This window comes from Echinops telfairi, unplaced genomic scaffold (assembly GCF_000313985.2).
Source record: "Echinops telfairi isolate 266 unplaced genomic scaffold, ASM31398v2 ScPeMD7_443;HRSCAF=831, whole genome shotgun sequence".
Lineage (NCBI taxonomy): Eukaryota > Metazoa > Chordata > Mammalia > Afrosoricida > Tenrecidae > Echinops > Echinops telfairi.
Window position 1 is genome coordinate 64,125,419 of NW_022104341.1, and position 20,159 is coordinate 64,145,577.

Genomic DNA, 20,159 nt, shown 5'->3' on the forward strand with positions numbered 1-20,159 from the left:
CATTACACTGTCCGGCGCCTCCCCTCACCCACCCCGCTGTGCCCGTCCCCCAGAGAGGAGGCCATACGCGGCTCCCTGTGATCCATTCCCCCTTGCTACCTCCCCCTTCCCTCCTGGTAACCATCATCATTTTCAAAACACTTTCTTTCTACATGAGTCCTTGGCATCAGCTCCTCATTTTTTTCCTTGCGTCCTCCACCCTCCCTCCCTCATGAACCCTTGACAATTTATAAATTATTATTATTTTTCATGTCTTACACTGACCAATGTCTCCCTTCACCCTCTTTTCTGTTGTCTGTCCCCCAGGGTGGGGTTATAGGTAGATCATTGTGATCGGTTCCCCCTTTCTCCCCCCAACTTCCCCTTACCCTCCTGGCATGGCTACTCTCAATATTGGTCCTGAGGAGTTTATCTGTCCTGGATTCCCTTTGTTTCCAGCTCTTATCTGTACCTGTGTATATGCGCTGGTCAAGCTTGATTTATAAGGTAAAATCAAATTTTATAAAACTTATTAAATCTTTGACATTTTTGTAGAAACCAACTGACTTAGCATTGGGCTATGTAGTGCTTTGTATTTTTTAACTTTCGCCTACATGGATTCGAATTTCCAGATATAAATGACTTGAGGAAAAAGGATTTTTAGAAATCCCTTAAAGCACCATTGATTATGCTAAACGTAGAGCATGCCCTCAATTTCTTTTTTTTTTTTGCTGAGTTGCAATAAATGTGTATTTTACACCTTGTGAAAATGTGGCTCTGTGCTAGTTACGGGAAGATGGGAAGTGAAAATTGATAGTTTTCAAAAAGGCATTGTTTTCCTTTAGGTTCTCAGACTAAGTTCTAGATTTTACAGTATAGCTTGAGAGGTAATGAATAAAAATGAAAGTTGGTTGATAAACCGTATATGTTTCCTTCTTTCTTACGCTGCTGCCATTGAGTTTATTCCAACTCGAGGCCACCCTCCAAGGAAGAGTAGACCTGCCCCTGGGGCTTCCGAGGCTCAGTCGTCGCAGGAGTGGACGGCCTGGTTTCCTCATGGAATGGCTGCTTCTTTCCAAACTGCTGATCTTGCAGATCGAACCCCAGAAAGTGGTTTCGTGGATGGTAGTTTTGAACTACTGGCCTTGCAGTTAGCAGTCTAGTGCATAACCAACTACATGCCACCAGCACTCCAGAGCTTCAAAGAGTTAAGGAAAAAAGTCCATTATCTAGAGTGGCTTCAAAATACAAGTGAATGACTTCAACAATAGCAACAACAACAAAAACCAGGGGGAAAATGCTTCCTCACAGTTTAGGGGTCTAGAAGCTCAAAATTAGGGTGCTGCCTCTAGGGTAGTTCTCTGGCGGCTCTGGGGGAAGCTCCTAGGCTCCTTGTCAGCCTTCGTGTGGCACGGTATTTATCTTCCCCCATCTCTGCTGACTTAATTGGCCCTGCTAGCTCTCAAAAGAGATTGACTCAATGTACTGGTGGTTTCCAAATTGCCAATCTTGCAGGTTGAAGCCCTAGGAGTAACTAGTACACCACCAAGGCTCCCCACACGTGGAAGAGTTAGAATGTCTTTAAATATATATATACATATATTAATCGTTTTATTGGCAGCTCTTACAGATATCACAACAATCCATAGTTCAATCACATCAAGCAGTTCAAACAGTATTGTGTACTTGCTACCACAATCGGTTTTAATACATTTTCTCCTTGAACTCCTTGATATCATCTCCCCTTTATCCCCTCCCTCAGCCCCTCCCCCACAACCAGGAATACTTATCTTTATTCCCTATAATAGTTTTTTTACTCTCATACCGTATATGATCCCACCTATGGGTCATGACCCCTTTGAGGGTCGAACGACCCTTTCACAGGGGTCACCTAAGACCTTTGGAAAACACATTTCCGATGGTCTTGGGAACCGAGACACCACCCCTCAATCTGTCTGCATGCGGGTTTGCCCACATGCAGATACGCCCACATATGAGTACCCATTGTGAAGACTATTGCCTATGCTACAACATGCTTCCAGACAAAACTTCATTTATTTGTAATTAGAAATAAATATTTCGCAATATATAATTACATATTGTTTTTGTGATTAATCACTATTCTTTCGTTATGTACAATTTGTAACAATGAAAATACAACCTGCATATCAGATATTTACATTACGATTCATAACAGTAGCAAAATTACAGTTATGAAGTAGCAATGAAAATAATTTTATGGACTCTCATTCACTCACTCACTTTCTCACTCACTCACTCTCTTTTTCACTCACTCACTCATTCACTCTCTTTCTCACTAACTCTCTCTCTCACTCTCACTCCCTCACTGACTGACTCACTCACTCTCTCACTCACTCACTCACTCACTCACTTTTTCACTCACTCATTCACTCTCTTTCTCACTCACTCACTCACTCACTCTCTCTCACTCTCACTCCCTCACTGACTCACTCACTCGTTCACTCACTCACTCACTTACTCACTCTCTCACTCACTCAAAAAAAAAAAATAAAACATTTGGCATAAAAATAATCACATGGTATTATATATCAAGAAGTACGAGAATGAAATTTTAAAATATCAAAATTAACCTTGTTAACAATGACTTTCAACTGAAGCCTATTAGTATTTTACTTCAATTTCTCTTGTGTTGACTCATCAAGAGGAGGAGAAAAACTTTTGTGGAAGTTGCAAAGAATATGACTAGCTATAATTTTTTATGAATTAAACCATTATTATTTGCATGGAAAAGACTACTGTGATAGACATGCTAGACTTCTTGTCACACTTCAAGAATAAAAAAAATTTCAGGATTATTGGAGAAAATGTGGGGATTGAGTGAAATTATCAAAAAAAAATTTTAAAAAAAAGAAAATAATTTTATGGTTAGGGGTCAACACAACATGAGGAACTGTACGAAAGGGTTGCGGCATTAGGAAGGTTGAGAACCATATACAATTCTGTTGTTCAATCCCATCGAATGGGGTTATACAGTCATCAATGCTGTCAGCTCCCTCTTCCCCCACTCCTTCTTCTCATACCCCCAGAGAACCATTACTCCTGTTATTGTTTCTGAAGGGTTATCTATCTTGGCTTTCATGTACCGAGCGATCTTAAATATACAATGAAAATATATAAATCTAATATGATTAATGAAGTAAAACAAAAGCCATAATATGAAGGGGAAGAAATATTGAAGAACTAGAGGATGGTTATGTGGTGCATCAGTGCTATACCGCACCCAGGATTTATCGTCCCTTCCGTGTGGTCCTTCTGAGAGGGACTGTCCAATTATCTTACAGGTGGGTTTTGGGTCTCCACTACATCTACACCCCTTCACATTGATTTGGTTGCTTGTTTTTGAACTTCTGATACCCCTTCCTGTTGACACCTCATGATCTCACAGGCTGGTGTGCTTCTTCCATGTGGGCTTGTTGCTTCCCTGCTAGATGGCTGCTTGTTTAACTACAAGCCTTTAAGACCCCAGATGCTATATCTTTTAATAGTGGGCGCCATCAGCTTTCTTCACCATGTTTGCTTATTCACTCATTTTGTCAGGAAGGTGAGTATCATACAATGCTACATTATTAGAATAAACCGTTCTTGAACTGAGGTAAGATTTAAGTAGAGGCCCAAAGTCCATATGCTTCTTTGTTGCATGTGTGTGTGTGTGTGTGTGTGTATATATATATATATGAACAAAGACATGTTTATATATTATTTTTTTCCTCTTTTCTTCTTTTCTGCCCTCCTACCCATTATGTTTATCCATCACCTGTCAATAATTCCTCTCAGATACAATTTAATTGGTTAAACTCAACCAGAAAAGCTACACACATATTCCCATGGGTACATAATTCAATCCTTAGAGTAGGTTTTATCTCATCATTTAAAATGGGTTTAGTGAGTACTAACTTTAGGTATGAGATAAAACCTACCGTGTTTCCCCGAAAGTAAGACATCCCCCGAAAATAAGACCTACCTACGGTTTTGCCTCTTGCTGAAATATAAGGCATCCCCTGAAAATAAGACCTCCCCGATAACAAGGCCCCCCCGAAGCTACCATAACTGGACCATAGTGGCAGGCGCCGCCACGCAGCTCACTGTTGGCTGCAGCGCAGCCGGAACAGACAGGAAGTGCGAAGTCTCTTTTAATCAGAGATCCCGCAAAAAGAGTTCAACAACAAATGTGTACCGTATTCTTCTTCATGGAAAAATAAGACATCCCCTGAAAATAAGACATAGTGCATCTTTGAGAGCAAAAATTAGTATAAGACACTGTCTTATTTTTGGGGAAACAGGGTACTACTGTATTGATTGAAAGATGAGTTAGGATTCTTGCCTGATAGTTCATAGTCTATCCCAAGTAGCTAGGTACTAGATTCCATTTATTATCAAAAATAAATTTTTCCTCAGACACTGTAGAATTAAAAAAAATAAAGGATTTTATTTAGTTTAAATTCTCTTAATTTTACAAAAATTTTAATGTGCATATTAGTTTTGAGCACAAATAAACCTAAGGCTATAGGTTCAGCTCTGTGTAAATCAGTTCAAGTTGTGAAATGTGCAGTCTCTGCCTTTGTCCTGTGAAGTAGATTGCTGTTGATCAGAGAAAGGAATTGGACATGCAACCACCCTATGTCTGTCAGTGTCTGGAACGTTGTCTGAAGTGTCTAATAGTTCACTAAATACAGGATAGCAATATATAAAAACCAAGGAACATATTGTGGATATCAGATCCTTCAATGACCAATTGCTACAACAGGACATGGTGTTTGCTGGAGTCAGTGTACAAGTTTTACGTTCAGTGAAATGGACCGGCCCAGCGGCTGCAGCAGCGAGCTCAGACAGTGATTGTGAGGCTGGCACAGCGTCACGCAGCATTTCATCCTGTTCTGTGTCAGAGCAGGCTTGACAGCCTCTCCAAGCCAAAAGCCATGCATTGCCATTGAGCGGATACCAACTCCTAGTGTCCCTGGGGGTTTCTGAGACTAACTTTGTACAGAAGGAAAAAGGTTCATCTTTCTCCCCCAGAGCAGCTAGTTTCCAACTGCTGACCTGCGGTTACAGCTCAGTGCGTAACCCACTGCGTCACCAGGGCTCCAGCTAGCATTATTTATTTAATCCTGGTCTGATTTATTGGTGAATAAACTCCCTGGGAAACTGAGGTGACTGCTGATTTGGGCAGCTTCTGCTCTGTCGTGTCATCTTAATTGCTAGCTAGCTATCCTTAAATTCACTTACCCAGTGGGCAGATTTTTACTCTGTGAATGAAAGATATTTTAAAAACAGAGTAATTATCTTTAATTAGTTCTGAGAATAATTCCAAACTTGATTTTCCTTGGGAAATAAACTTAAGAATTGCTGCTTATATTGGCCATTGGAAGGTAATATAAACAATCTTTAAATCAAATGAAGTCAGAGGTTCTGAATGCATAACTTTTGGCACTGTGTAGGAATTTTGATGCTTAATTGAAATGTGATTAACCAAGCGATTTTCATAGCCTCATCCTAAAATTAACCACCCATAGAAGGAAACTGTGGACTCAAAAATGGGATTTGACTTTCAAGAGACTCTTAAGGGCTAAATTTACAGTTTTAGAGAAACTGGACTGGATATGGGTTGCATCGTTATCCTCTGCTTAGAGATAGCTGAGTCATCTTACCTCTGGCACAAGGTTAGGTTGGTCTCAGGGAGACGGGCTGGTCTTTTTTAATATTTACATTTTTTTTTAATGGCAGCATGCTCACCTCATGGGGAGACCCCCGAGCGAGAGCAGGAGCGCCAAACTTTATTGCTAACCCAATATTTACATTCTTTATGTGGAGAAATTCAAGTGGATTAGCTGGAAAAAGGTCGTGTCTCTAAAGTTGCATATTTCTTCCTTTTACTCAATTCTCTCAATATATTTGAAATGTATAGAATACTTACTGGGTTTCCTGTCCAGTGTGATTTTAAAGGCAGTGCAGAGGCATTAATTAGGGGTTATGCTTGTTGCTAAATTTTAGGTGTTAAAGGACTTACTGGGAACTATATAGTTTTCTTTTAGTTAGTTTGTTTTTCTTAGAATGCTACTTTAATGTGTGTAAGCAAAAATGTACTTTACACGGACAGAGTCAAAATAAGCTTATAAATTATAGACACAGCCACATTAACAGTGTTCAAATAAGCTAACACTTTCAATAGAAGGGATGATCTTCATGGCTTTAGGAGCGGGGAGGGAGGGGAAAAATGAGGACCTAATGCCGGGGGCTTAAGAGAGAGGAAAGTTTTTGAGAATGATGGGGGCAATGAATGTACAAATGTGCTTTACACAATGGAAGTATGTATGGGTTGTGATAAGAGTTGTATGAGCCCCTAATAAAATGATTAAAAAAAATTCCAAAAGCAAAATATGAAATAGAAAAATAAATCAAGGGAACGGACTATATCATAATTTATAAATTTTATTTTAAGCAGGTACTCTAATCAATGTAAACTGACTAAAAGGATGCTAGAAACACCAAAAAGTAGGAATTGATAGAGAATACACAAGTAATTACTGTAGATAATGAGAAAACTGGGTTGCTAGGTGGCACTGAGTTGGTCAATCATAGTTACCCTACGTACAATAGACGGAAACACTGCCAGGTCTGGGTCACCCTCACAGTAGTTGCTCTGTTTGGGCCCACTGATGGAGTTATTGCGTGAGTTCGTTGCTTTGAGGATCATCTTTGTCATTGACCCTATACTTTACCAAGCCTGATGCCCTTCTTCGGGGGCTGACCTTCCTGATGACGTGTTCAAAGTATGTGTGTTGAGGTTTCACCTTCTTTGTTTCTAGGGAGTATTCTGGCTGTACTTCTTCAAAGGCTGAAATTTATAGCGAGCCTAATAGCTAAATGGACAAAGTAAACTGACAGGTGAAGCATACCATACGGTACCTAAATAACTCATAAATAAATGAAGGGACACTCCAGACACATACGTCAGAAATGCTGTCCATAAAGGGACATGTACACAATGCCTCTACAGCACTACATATGATAGTGAGTAGTTGGCATCATCCTACGTGGGTCAGTCAGTAGGCATTCGATTCGTCCTCTGTAACACCTGACAGCAATGACAGTACTTAACCTAGATACATGCAGTACATGGAAGTATCTTAAAATTATTATATAATGTGGAAATAGTCTAAAACTGAATGAGATTGACAACAGTACTCTTCATATACATTTAAAATATCTTTCTAATCAAATATTACATGTTTTAATAAAATAATAATGTATTCAAGTCATAGATACCAAAGTATTTATGTACCTTATTTGTGTAAATGCCTAATGGGGACCCAGGATGAAAGGGAGAAACACGATAGTAAATTTGGTCACCTTATAATATTCTCCATTTTAATATTTATTTGTGTATGTGTGTTTTTTTATTTACTCTTGTTCTTATATACTTTACAATTATTATGAAGCCTTTAAGTAAGTGTATATGAATGTGTGTGTGTGTATATATATGTTGACATTCAAACTCTAAATACAATTTAATGCGTCAAACATCAGAAATTACATGAATGAAATTAAATTGTACTCAGTTCCTCCAAACTACCACCCATTATCCCATAAAAGGAGAGTGTGGTAGACCAAAAATGTCCCCCCAAAGATGTGCATATCACATCCTAGATCCTGTTAATGTGAGTTTCTCTGGGAAAAGCTTCTTGCGTGTATGGTTACAGATCGTCATGAGATCATCCTGCATCACCCTCCTTTTGAGATAGAGATGGCAGTGTGACCTTAGAGCAGAGATTGCACTGAGAAGACCACAATCCAAAGGTGCTTTTGTTGTCGTTTTCTGTCTCATGCTATCGCTGCAACTCTGGCCGTATTTGCAGCAGCTTTTCAAACAGTTTTAGCAGGACATAGCAACCATTGCTGTGCTTTGGGGGTTTGGCAATGGTGTGCAGGAAACAAACGCATCATCGGGAGTTTTTGTCTGCAAGTAGCAGAAACTCCAAGTTACCTTATGATATGCTAGTTTGTTTTACAGCAGTGATCTGGAGATGGGTAGTTGTAAGATTTGTTACCTCTGGGCCAAAGAGAATAATTAAGGGTTCTCCCTACTTCCTTCTTTGCTCCCGCCTCCTTTACCCTCTCAGGTTCTGAAGCATGCACTTTCTAGCCACTGAGCCTTCTCCTTTAGATGTTCACAGTAGTTTCCTTTGTGACCTTGGGCAGTAAAAAGGTAAATAACATGCATAAATATTAAAGCCAGTTACATTTTTGGAAAGTAATTCAAGGTTCATGACAGCACCTACTATCTGGCACATAATACCTTATAAGTGTTATTTGAATATTGATACTTAACAGGTAGCAGAGTAAACTCCCTGATGGCAGAGATTATATATTATTCACTGTTATATGTACAATTCCTAGCACAGGATCTGTACTGTTGTAGAAATTAAATAATTGCTGAATAGTTTTTGAGAACAAGGTTCATTTTGGACTTTAGAAATACTGTAAAGCACTGCTTTACAAATCCTTGGTTGTATAACTCCTAAAATAATTTTTTAAGTCCATTCCCTTCACACACTTTAAAATTGACATTTAAATTTTCCATCATACGTTTAAGTAGTTGCAAAGAATGTAATTTCCAGTTTATAAATATTGACACATTTAAATAAAACTGATGCATCAATTTTTAAATCCACCTAACAATATAAATACTGTAGCATTTTAAACATACAAATAAAGAGGATGAGGGAACACTTAAGCCATTGTGAATTTTACATTGTTTCTTTTTCTCTTATATTTCTGTTTTCCTTCTTTTAGAATTTAATGTAATATATTTTATGTCTAAAATATACTTATCCATTAATATGAAAATATTTTTTATTTGTTATTTCTGGATTGAATGATAATGATTAATGATCCACAGTTGATCAAACCAGCCTAAATATACAAATTTATGGCAATGTATGTACAAATGTGCCTGACACAATGGATGTACGTATGGATTGTGATAAGAGCTGTATGATCCCCCAATAAAATGATTTAAAATAAAGAAATAAATAAACAAATGTTGACAAATATTTAAAGTAAAGATAGGTAAAATGTTTTCGAGAACAAATCTTTTAAACAAGATGTATAGGAGCTTATTTTTGGGGTCATGATATAAAGGAGTTTTCCTAAATTCAGTATTTTGAATTATCCTTTTATATGAGGTGTCAGTGCTTTTTAATCTCTAGGCAAGGTTCATAAGACTCAAGGTATTCTTTACTAGGAGTTATGTTTCACTTTGTGAAATTAGAGAAAGGAGCGCCATAAAGTAGCAAGGGGGCAGGGGTAGTAGAATGCCCTCACTGAAGCATATTGTCAGATACCGCTTTTACATAGTCTGTTAGTGGGAATTAAGGATCTCCAAATGGGTGCCCTTAAAAACTCTTTAGGTGCACATAACTTTGGTTAATCTTTGTTCACCCTCACGGCTATAATGTAAAGATTGCTACCTTAAAAGATAGTGTATAGTGTGTAGAGACCATAGAAAGTAGGTTTCCACAAATGTGATTAAGGGGGCAAGTTAATTGTAGTGAACATGTATTGTTTCTTTCTACCCATTTCTTTTCCATTTCACATGGTTCTGGTGGGACTTTCCATCACACTGCTCCATCTCCTTCATGGATGATGGATACGTTAACCAAGGCTTGAATGAATAATATTAACTCTATTCCCACATATGGAGTAATTGACCCATCAGGAGCCGAGCAGATCAGTCCAGGCCTTTCCTGTGTTGTTGTTAGGTGCCACCGAGTCCGTGCCAACCCCAGTGACCCTGTGCACAACAGAACAAACACTGCCTGGTCCTGCCCCACGTTCACAACTATCCCTGTGCTGGAGCCCACTGTGGTAGCCACTGTGCCGGTCCGTCTCACTGAGGACTTCCCTCTTTTTCACTGCCCCTTCAGGGACTGGTCTCTCCTGAAGAAAGGCACAGTTTTGCCATCCTTACCTCTAAGGAACACGCTGGACATACTCCCTAGACAGTTTTATTTGTCCTTTTAGCAGTCCGTGGTACTTTGAATATTCTCCGGCACCACAGTTCCAATACATTGATTCTTCTTTGGTCTTCCTTATTCAATGTCAAACTTTCACATGCATATGAAGCAATTGAAAATACTAAGGCTTGGGTCAGACAGACCTTAGTCTTCAAAGTAACGCCCTTCAAAACTCTAATGAGGTCTTGTGCAACAGATTTACCTAATGCAACTCATTTTAGATTTCATGATTACTGCCTCCAATAAGGATTCACTGGGCATCCAAGCAAGACAAAATCGTTGACAACTTCAACTTTTTCTCCATTAATCAATGATGTGACCTGTTGGTCCAGCTGTGTGGATTTTGGTCTTTACGTTGAGTGGTAATCCATCCTGAAAGCTGCAATCCTTGATCTTCGTCAGCAAGTGCTGTCAGTTCTTTCAGCAAGAGAGTTTGTGTCATCAGCATATTGCGAGTTGTTAATCAACTTGCCTCCAATCCTGATGCCACATTCCTCATGTAATCTCTGATTATTTGCTGTGGAGACAGAATGAACAAATGTGGAGAGGCTATAACCCTTTCGCACACCTTTCTTTCCTGATTTAAACCATGCAGTAAGTCGTTGGTCTGTTTGCACAAGTGCCTCTGGATCCATTATGAGCACAGTCAAGTATTCTGGAAATCCCATTCTTCTCAAGGTTATCCATAATTTATTAAGGTCCACAGTCAAATGCCTCTGCATAGGAAGTAAAACACAAGTAAACATCCTCTGTAAACAAACATATTCTCTCGTTTAAGCCAAAATCGTTCTTACGTCAGCAATGACATTGCTTATTCCACCTCCTCTTCTGAATCCAGCCTGAACCTCTGGCAGCTCCCTGTCAATGTACTGCTGCAACCATTGTTAGATGATCTTCAGCAATATTTTGCTGACATGAGATGTCAATGATATTGTTCAATAGTTTGAGTGTTCTGTTGGATCACCTTTCTTTGGAGTGGGCACAAATATGGATCTCTTCCAGTCAGTTGGCCAGGTAGCTGTCTTCCAAATTAGCTGGCATAGATAAATGAGTGTTTCCAGTGCTACATTAGCTTGTTGAAATATTTCAATTTGTATCTCACCAATTCCTGGAGCTTTTGTTTTTGGCTAATGCTTTCAGTGTAGCTTGAACTTCTTCCTTCAGCACCATTGGTTATTGCTCATATGCTATCTCTTGAAATGATGGAATGTCAACTCGTTCTTTTTGGTACAGTGACTGTATTTTTGCTATCTTCTTTTGATGCTTCTTGCATCATTCCTGCAATAGTTTCCCCATAGAATCTTTCAAACTTGCATCTTGAGGCTTCATTTTGAGTCCTTTCAGTTTAAGATATGTTCTTCCTGCTTGATTTTCTAATTCTAGGTTTTTGCACATTATAATATTTGGTTTTGTCTTCTCGAGCTGCCCTAAAGATTTTTTTATTCAGCTCTTTGATTCCATTCTTTCTTCCATTTACTTTAGCTGCTCTACAATTAAGAGCAAATCAGTCTCTTTTGAGATCCCCGTTAATCCTTTCTTTCTTTCCTGTCTTTTTAATGACCTTTTGTTTTCTTCAACGATGGTCCTGATGTCCTCCCGTATGTCATCAGGTGTTCTGTCGTTAATGTTGAATGCATAAAATCTGTTCTTTAGATGTTCCCAAAATTCAGGTGGGAGAGACTCAAGGTTGTATTTTGGCTTTCGTGGACTTGTTTTCATTTTCTTCAACTTCAACATGAACTTGCATATAAACAATTGATCGTCTATTCCACAATCAGTTACTGGCCCGGTTTTAGCTGCTGCTGCTGAGCTGCTCCATTGTTTCAAGTTTGATTTCTGTGTATTCCATCTGGAGATGTCCATGTGTATAATTGCCTTTTGTTTATTGAAAAAAAGTATTTTCTATGAGCAAATTGTTGGTTTTGCAAAATTATATCATCTCCAGCTTCCTTTCTATCATCAAGTCCATATTTTCCAACGCCAGTTCCTTCATCTTTGTTTCCAACTTTTATTCCAGCCACCATGATGATCATTGCATTTGTAGGATCCTTTAATTTCTTCATCACTAATTTTCTTTCATCACGAATTTTTGTAGTTGGTGCATACATTTGAATAATAGTTGTATTGATTATATTTCCTTGATGGCAGATAGATAAAATTCTATCACAGACAGCAGTATACTTCATGGTTGATTTTAGTGTCCTTTTTGACAGTGTCACACCATTCTTCTTGATTATGTTATTTCTGGCATATTAATTTCACAGGATTTTCTAATGCAGAGTGGTCACTAGTCCATTTTACCTCACTCATGCCTAGGATATTCATCTTTATGCATTCCATTTTTATTTTGATGAGTACCAATTTTCCTAGATTCATACTTTGCACGTTCCATGTTCCGAACATTAGATTTTTACAGGTCCTGTTTCTTCCCTTCAGTCCTGCCCTGTCAGCAGAGGAAGATCTCAAAGGCTCCACCAACTCGGCGTCACCCTGCTTAACCCCGTTCCACGAAATCAGCAACCCCTCAGTCACAGTCAGAGTCCCTCCACGCTGAGGGGCCCGCCCTCCAGCACTCTCTCTGACCATGTCCTGCTCCGATTCATTACACCTGCATGTCTGACAATGTTTCAAAGCGATGCATAGTTTTCAGCGCCCTCCTCTGAAGTGAGGAGCCACGTCCTCCTTCGTTGTCTGCTCTTCGTCTGGAAGCTCAGCTGAAACCTGTAGACCCTGCTGGCATTTGAAGTACCCGTGACATAGACTCCAGTTCCACAGCAACACGAAGCCACCACAGTACAACCAATGGACAGACAAGTGGTGGAAAGCCCTTCTCTGGAATTGGGAAGGACCTTCCAAGACCCCTCCCTGGAACTGGACTATAAACACTGATCCGGATCATTTGCTTTTTGTTAGAAGCTACTGAGTTTGGAAGATGTAAATCCAAGAATGTTAGGCAGTCAACAGGTATCAAGATGGTTGCTATCTGCAGAATGAAGACAAGCAGAGTTAAGTGAAGAGCTAAAGAGGCCAAACCAAGAGCCTCACAGGCCTTTCCAATTTTGAGGCCTTAGTTTCTGCAGCCCTTCTTTTGATCCATGAGCTACTCCAGTGCCCTTCTAAGGATAGGAGCCATAAGATAACTTATTTTGCTTATATTGGTTTGAGTTAGATTTTTATTGCTCATCCCTTACTTATCAACCTGGTTTGATTTCAAAGATTTCCATTGCTCATCCCTTAACCTGGTTTGACTTCAAAGACTTGGCTTTTATGTAAGATTCAGTGGCTGTGTCATCTTTGTTGCCAGTGCCCCCCACCCCCATCCAACCTCTACACATCTCCAGATATGTGCAGTTCAGTAGGCCTCCTCCACCATTGTGGAGTGTGCTGGAGTTGAGGAGGTAATGGTGGTGCTGATCAGCCACCCCAGGCAAGGACCTGTGCATCCTCCATCTGCTACAGTCTTGGGTGTACTTCCCTTTCTACTTCCCTGTCCCTGCTTCCCGTGTAGACCTCCTGGTGCCTCTGGGGCCTTGCCTAGTCTCCCCCTGCCTGCCCACATTTTTGTGTTGTCCGACCATTGCCCTGCACTCTTTTTCCCCACCCACGTTCCTTGATGAGATCAGGATATTTCAGAAGCGGGGCAAGGTGGTCCACAGCCCATTGGCCCCCAGTCCTTTTATGGCTTGGTCATAACCCCATGTAACCCTGGACCATCAGAGGAGCCACCTAAGGATTTTTTTTTTTTGGAAACATTTTATTAGGGGCTCATACAACTGTTATCGCAATCCATACACACATCAATTATGTAAAGCGCATTTGTACATCCTTCTCAAAACATTTTCTCTCCACTTAAACCCCCGACATTAGGTCCTCATTTTTCCCCTCCCTCCCCGCTACCCCCTTCCTCATGAGCCCTTGATAGTTTATAAATTGTTATTTTGTCATATCTTGCCCTGTCCGATGTCTCCCTTCACCCACTTTTTGGTTGTCCATCCCCCAGGGAGGAGGTCACATATAGTTCCTTGTAATCGGTTCCCTCTTTCCTACCCACTCACCCTTTACCCTCCCTGTTTCGCCACTCACACCACTGGTCCACCTAAGGATTTTTACAAAATTGTTGTAAATGTAAAATGTTGGATAATGAGATAGTAAGTGAGTAGGTATTATGCTTTGGGCACCTAATAAAAGTGACTCATATCTTTTATAAAATATACCTTTTATAAAAGAAGTAATTTTGACTATATCTTTTTTTTTACTATATCTTTTATAAAATAAGTAATTTTGAAATTTTTCTTTTCCAGATTGTTGGACCGTCAGATGGAAGCAGTTACATTATAGACTACTATGGAGCCAGACTCACAAGATTGAGTATTACTAATGAAACATTTAGAAAAACACAGTTATATCCATAAATATCCATAAATATTTTCAAAAAGAAATAGTAAGTGATAAGCATATCCAATCTTGATTATTATTATTCTGTATAAAATTATGTGAAATTTATAAACTTAAGAAATGTTTTGAAATTAACTTGTATAAGCCTCTCATTTTATGTTTCAGGACATAGGTCTAGAAAGCATCTGTAATCTTTTGAAATTTTTATTATTTTTTTATTGTGGGAGGGATGTCTATTACACCTGCTATTCCAAATGCAGATTATATTTCTTTGCAGAGAAGACAAAGTTCACAAGAAAATATTATATCAAAGTAAAATGATGCTTCGTAGTCTTGTGGGCATGATAAAATGATGGGTTACACACAGTTCAATACAGCAGCTATTTCCTGCTGTCCTTCTTGCCTACAGGGCACAGACCCTTAAGCCATTCTTTGTCTTCTCATCTCGTTTTCGAACTTGAACGTTGAGAAGAGTCCGGGACCTAGACTGGTGCCTGTAAGCACATGTTCTGACCTAGAGCTTGACCCTGGTTAGCAGAAGTATTGATTGATGTTAGCTTTAAATAGGTAATGAGCCTGGAGATGTCAGACATCATCAGTCTTCTGGGTCACTAGGCCACTACACTCGAACCTGCAAAAGCAGAAACCTGTATAAGGTGGAAACTTGTCAGAGAAGGGAAATGCAAACATTTCCCACTACAAGGAGCTGTACGTAGAAAAGTCATAAGGCTATACCCTGGTCAAAGGCAGGAAACTTAAGAGACCCAGACCCAGAAAAACCAGGCAGCACTGTTTAATTTTAGCTCTGCTAGGATTCACTGTTGTAAGCATATATTTTCATTACTCTTCTTCAGGTTCTTTTCCCAATAGACAGTCTCCTGGTACTAGATTTTTCTCAGGAGTTTGGTAAGCTTTCAGAATAATGAAGGGAGGGAGACAGGCAGACAGAGAGAGGCAGATAGATAGGCTATCTGTCTTGGTCAGTGTTGTGTTAGGTGCTTTTGAGTCGAAATGAGTCATGCAGTTCAGGACGGTAGCAGCACTGCTGCCCCGTGCGCTTTTCTAGGCTGTGGTCTGGATGAGCACAGATCACCAGGCCTTTTGCCCTGCAGAGTGGTCAGTGGAGTTGCTAACCCCGCAGTCAGCAGTTGGAATCTCTAAGTTAGTGACTTCATGGGAGGAAGCTGTGGTGATCTGCTTCTCCAATGATTCCAGCCCTGAGAATCCTACAAGGCAGTCCCACTCCGTCCTAGAGAGCCGCTGTGTGCCAGATCCATTGGAGCGCAACAGGCTGTTGTGGTTGTATTCTTGGGGAGAAGAGTTGTATGGTTGCACATGACATTATTTTTACTCTAAATGTGTGTCTCTTTCAAAAGCAGAAGGATTGTTTTTAGACCATCATGCGAAAAGCAGTTAAACAAGTACAATTAAAAACCCACTCTGCTCACTATAGTCTATTATAAAAACATTGTCATGGTATTCCACCCTTAGAGTTGAATTATAAAAGTTGCAGAACCCACTGAGAAGGCAGGTGTCTGCACTGTCATTCATAAGATCTCTCTATGTCCATAGAAGTACTTCAAGAGGAAGGAAAATAATGCCTTGAGTATATGAAGTGTTGCCATGTGCGTCTGCTGCTGAACTCTTAAAATACTGTATTTTAACATATTGCCTTTTTTCTATTTCAGGACTCGAGTCTCCTTGTTTTCATAGAGGACTTCCTCCCAGTGCATGGATTTCCAAATTTGACTCTTTCCTCCTTCTCATACCAGTTTATGCATTTATATAATTGTTTTGGTTATTGATCATTCTGTTTTGTTGTGTCAGTTAAAAGGCCATACTATTACGATATTTATTTAATAGGACTTTATTTGAGAGCTGTATGACAATAAAGTCTTCCTAAGGCTCTATGAGATAGGTAGTTTATTACCCTAATATTCTTTAATGTCTTCTCCATGGGCAAGTTGCCACATGTCATTTTCACTTCTGAAAAATAAAAACATGACTTATTCACATTTTTAGTGCATTGTTATTATAAAAACATTCTTAAATGTTGATTGTAGTTGCAGCTTGATCCTCCAAAGCTGTTAATCCACGGTGTGAACAAATTCCGTTTATATTGCCTGAGGCTGCACTCTTGTGTATGACAGGCCACCTGGTTTTCTGCAGCTTCCAGATCTGTCTTTGCCTTGGTATCCAGGGAGCTAAAGCTCATCAGGGATTCTGGGAAACCTCAAGGCAACTTGGAATCTTCTGGCATTAATTCAGGCCTGTGAAGTGTGAACTTCTTCCTTTTTGCTTTTGGAAAACCAGATGCTGACTCATCTAGGTCAATGCAGTTGTATTTGAAGCTGAACGGACAAGATGGGAACACCAACCAGATAATTCATGTCCTCCATCTGCGAGCCCCGCCAGCATATGCCTGCACAAGTGCCTGCAGGGTGCACCAGGGTCTGGAGAAAGCAGCACCTGTGCGATGGGCCCTGATTTCCCACACTCGTAGCTTTAAGAACTGGGGAATACGTGAAATTTAATCCTCCATAATACGCGCACGCTCTTGCCTTTAATAACAGTTGTGCCAATTTTAATATTAATAGGATCTGAATTACTCAAGAGTAAAAAGCAATTTTTTGTCATTCAGTTTGCTGAGTCATGTACATTATAGTACAGTTAACTGTATTTTCTAGTGTTCAGGAACAGCTCTTGTTGGTGAGACATGAAATATTGGTATATGAAGTGAAGTTGGGTTGGCTTGTAGTGGACATCAGGAATCATTTCTGTGATTCAGTCGTTAACATATTTGTTGTCTACCAAGTGTAAGGGTTGGGTCCCTTTGCGGTCACTGTGCCAGGCCGTCTTGTGGAGGACCTGCCTCTTAACAGTTTTTATTAGCACTGTATCCTGTCATACCATTCAGTAATTCAATCATACCAAGAAGAGCTGTATAACTTTCATAATATTCAATTCTAGAACATTTTTTTCTTCCTTGTAGTCATAGTTATTCATATAATTTTTTTCTAATTGTAGCAAAAATATGCACAACATTCTCCAATTCCACAACTTCTACTTGTATAATTCAGAATCATTGATTCTTCGTGCTGTACAGCCACTGTTGACATCTTTTCCAAATTATTCTATCACATTCGACATAAACGCAATGCCCCCTATGCAACAAATCCACAGAGGCTTCCTCTTTTTCACGGTCCCTCTAGGTTACCGAGCATGATGTTCTTCTCCAGGACTGGTCTCCCGACAACATGCCCATTAGGTAATATATAAGTGACTCTTTCATACCACATCCTACCCGTGCTACCACCTGAGTCCAAGGGGGCCTAAATGCCTCGCAAAAGATCCATCAAAGTGCATCATACATACCGAACAAAATGTTTAAGCACTAAGTGATTCAGTATGGATTCCATTAGTGGGGAAAAAGCATAGCTACAAAATCTTACAGACAAAAATAATTTGGTCCCAAAAGGGTTAGATAAGAAATACTTGCAGTTAGATCTGGAAATTCAGTTTGATTTTTGCATAACTGTTATGGTTATTAACTTGGCAAGATGGGACATTTGTTTCAAAGCATGTGCTTTGCAAAGTACTTATTCAAATGAACAATATTCCAAAAGGGTTACTGATAAAGCCTAGAAATAAAGTCAATTTACGATAGAAATAAAGTCAATTTACGATAACGTTTAAGCTTTAATTTCACTATAAGTCACTAAATTTACATGGGAAGTACACTTAAGGTTTTTCCTTTTACCTCACACATAACAATGTGATTTGGGGGAGTTTTATTTACTCACTATTAAACTAATCTGAATGCATTTAAGTTGTCAGGGTTTTTGTGTGTGTGTGTGTGTCTCGCCCCCTCCCCCCATTTCATGATGCACTGTCTCATAGCTGTTTTTCAGTAGTTGTGATAGTATTGGTTACATGTTCAGTCATGGGTGTGTGTGTGTATTAATATATTATAGTCTTGCTTTTAGAGCAGTGGGCCAAAATTGTCATTCCTTCAGGAACCCTGATGACGTGGTGGGCTGCACATTGAGCTGCTAACCAGAAGGGCAGCAGTTGGACCCACCCCCTGTGGCATGGGAGAAGGATGAGACCATCTTCTCCGTCAAGAGTTCCAAGTTGGAATCCTCGAGGGGGGGGCAGTTCTGCCCTGTCGTGGTGAGTCCATGTGGGGTGGAAGGGACTCCACGGCCGTGACGTGGAGTCTTCCGTTATTCCGTGGGTTGCTCCTAATCGCTGTTAGCACAGACTGGGATAGCCTTACAATTCTGCAGACCTTGAAGTGGCTTCAGAAAGTTTGTGGGAACATGGAATGAAAAGATAATACTGTCTGCGAACTTTCTGAAACCCCATTGTATTGTGTGCCGTGGAAGCCATTTACCAATTGTACATACGTTAACCTAAAAGGATTAATAGCATTTAAAAAGTACTTCCTTAGACGCCTGGAGATTTCTTACCTATATGATACTCCATGGAACCACCACGACTGTAAGGGGTTAGTTTAGGGACTTTTTTGATTTTTGAAAAAAATGTTTTGCTCCCTCCCCTTTCTAAAAATCCAGATGCATAAGGTGAAATAATCCCTACAAATGTTGATGATAGAGAGCTAGGAAGCTGAAACATCTAAAAGCCCAGAAATGACAAGACTGAACTTATGAGATGCTGATCCCTCATCTTCCAGAAACTTTTTTTTTTTTTAACATTTTATTAGGAGCTCATACAACTGTTATCGCAATCCATACACACATCAATTGTGTAAAGCGCATTTGTACATCATTCTCAAAACATTTTCTCGCCACTTAAACCCCCGGCATTAGGTCCTCATTTTCCCCCTCCCTCTCCACTCCCCCCTTCCTCAGGAGCCCTTGATAGTTTATAAATTGTTATTTTGTCATATCTTGCCCTGTCCAACGTCTCCCTTCACCCACTTTCCTGTTGTCCATCCCCCAGGAAGGAGGTCGCATATACTGTAGTTCCTTGTAATCGGTTCCCTCTTTCCTACCCACTCTCCCTCTACCCACCCTGTTTCGCCACTCACACCACTGGTCCTGTAGGGTTCATCTGCCCTGGATTCCCTGTACTTCCAGTTCCTATCTGTACCAGTGTACATCCTCTGGTCTAGCCAGACTTGCAAGGTCGGATTTGAGTCATGGCAGTAGGAGCGGGGAGGAAACATTTAGGAACTAGAGGAAGGTTGTATTTTTCATCGTTGTTACATCGCACCCTGACTGGCTCATCTCCTCCCCAAGACCCCTCTGCAAGGGGATCTCCAGTGGCCTACTAATGGGCTTTGGGTCTCCACTCTGCACTCCCTCCATCATTCACTATGGTAAGATTTTTTGTTCTGCTGATGCCTGATCCCTGATCCCTTCAACACCTCATGATCACACAGGCTGGTGTGCTTCTTCCATGTGGGCTTTGTTGCTTCTGAGCTATATGGCTGTTTGTTTACCTTCAAGTCTTTAAGACCCTAGACACTATATCTTTTGTCTCCATCAGCTTTCTTCGCCACATTTCCTTATGTACCCTCTTTGTCTTCAGCGATTGTGTCGGGAAGGTGAGCTTCATGGAATGCCAGTTTAATAGAACAAAGTGTTCTTGCATTGAGGGGGTACTTGAGTTGGAGGCCCAATGTCCATCTGCTACCTTAATACTAAACCTGTACATATATGCACATAGATCTATTTCTACATCCTCATATATAAATATATTTAC

At 40.0% G+C, this 20,159-nt stretch overlaps 1 protein-coding gene across 2 annotated transcripts in view; it reads left to right on the plus strand.

Moving 5' to 3' along the window:
• Positions 1-16,444, plus strand: part of TM2D1 (TM2 domain containing 1) — a 49,200-nt gene extending 32,756 nt beyond the window's left edge. The window contains exons 6-7 of one of the 2 annotated variants that reach the window (XM_004699382.2): positions 14,336-14,475; positions 16,118-16,444. In XM_004699382.2, coding sequence (XP_004699439.1) covers positions 14,336-14,446 — 111 coding nt within the window. In that variant the 3' untranslated portion in view covers positions 14,447-14,475; positions 16,118-16,444. Of the gene's footprint in view, positions 1-14,335; positions 14,476-16,117 lie in introns of those variants that run through there. The other variant, XM_045292050.1, reaches the window with a different exon arrangement.
• The last annotated feature ends 3,715 nt before the right edge of the window (positions 16,445-20,159 follow it).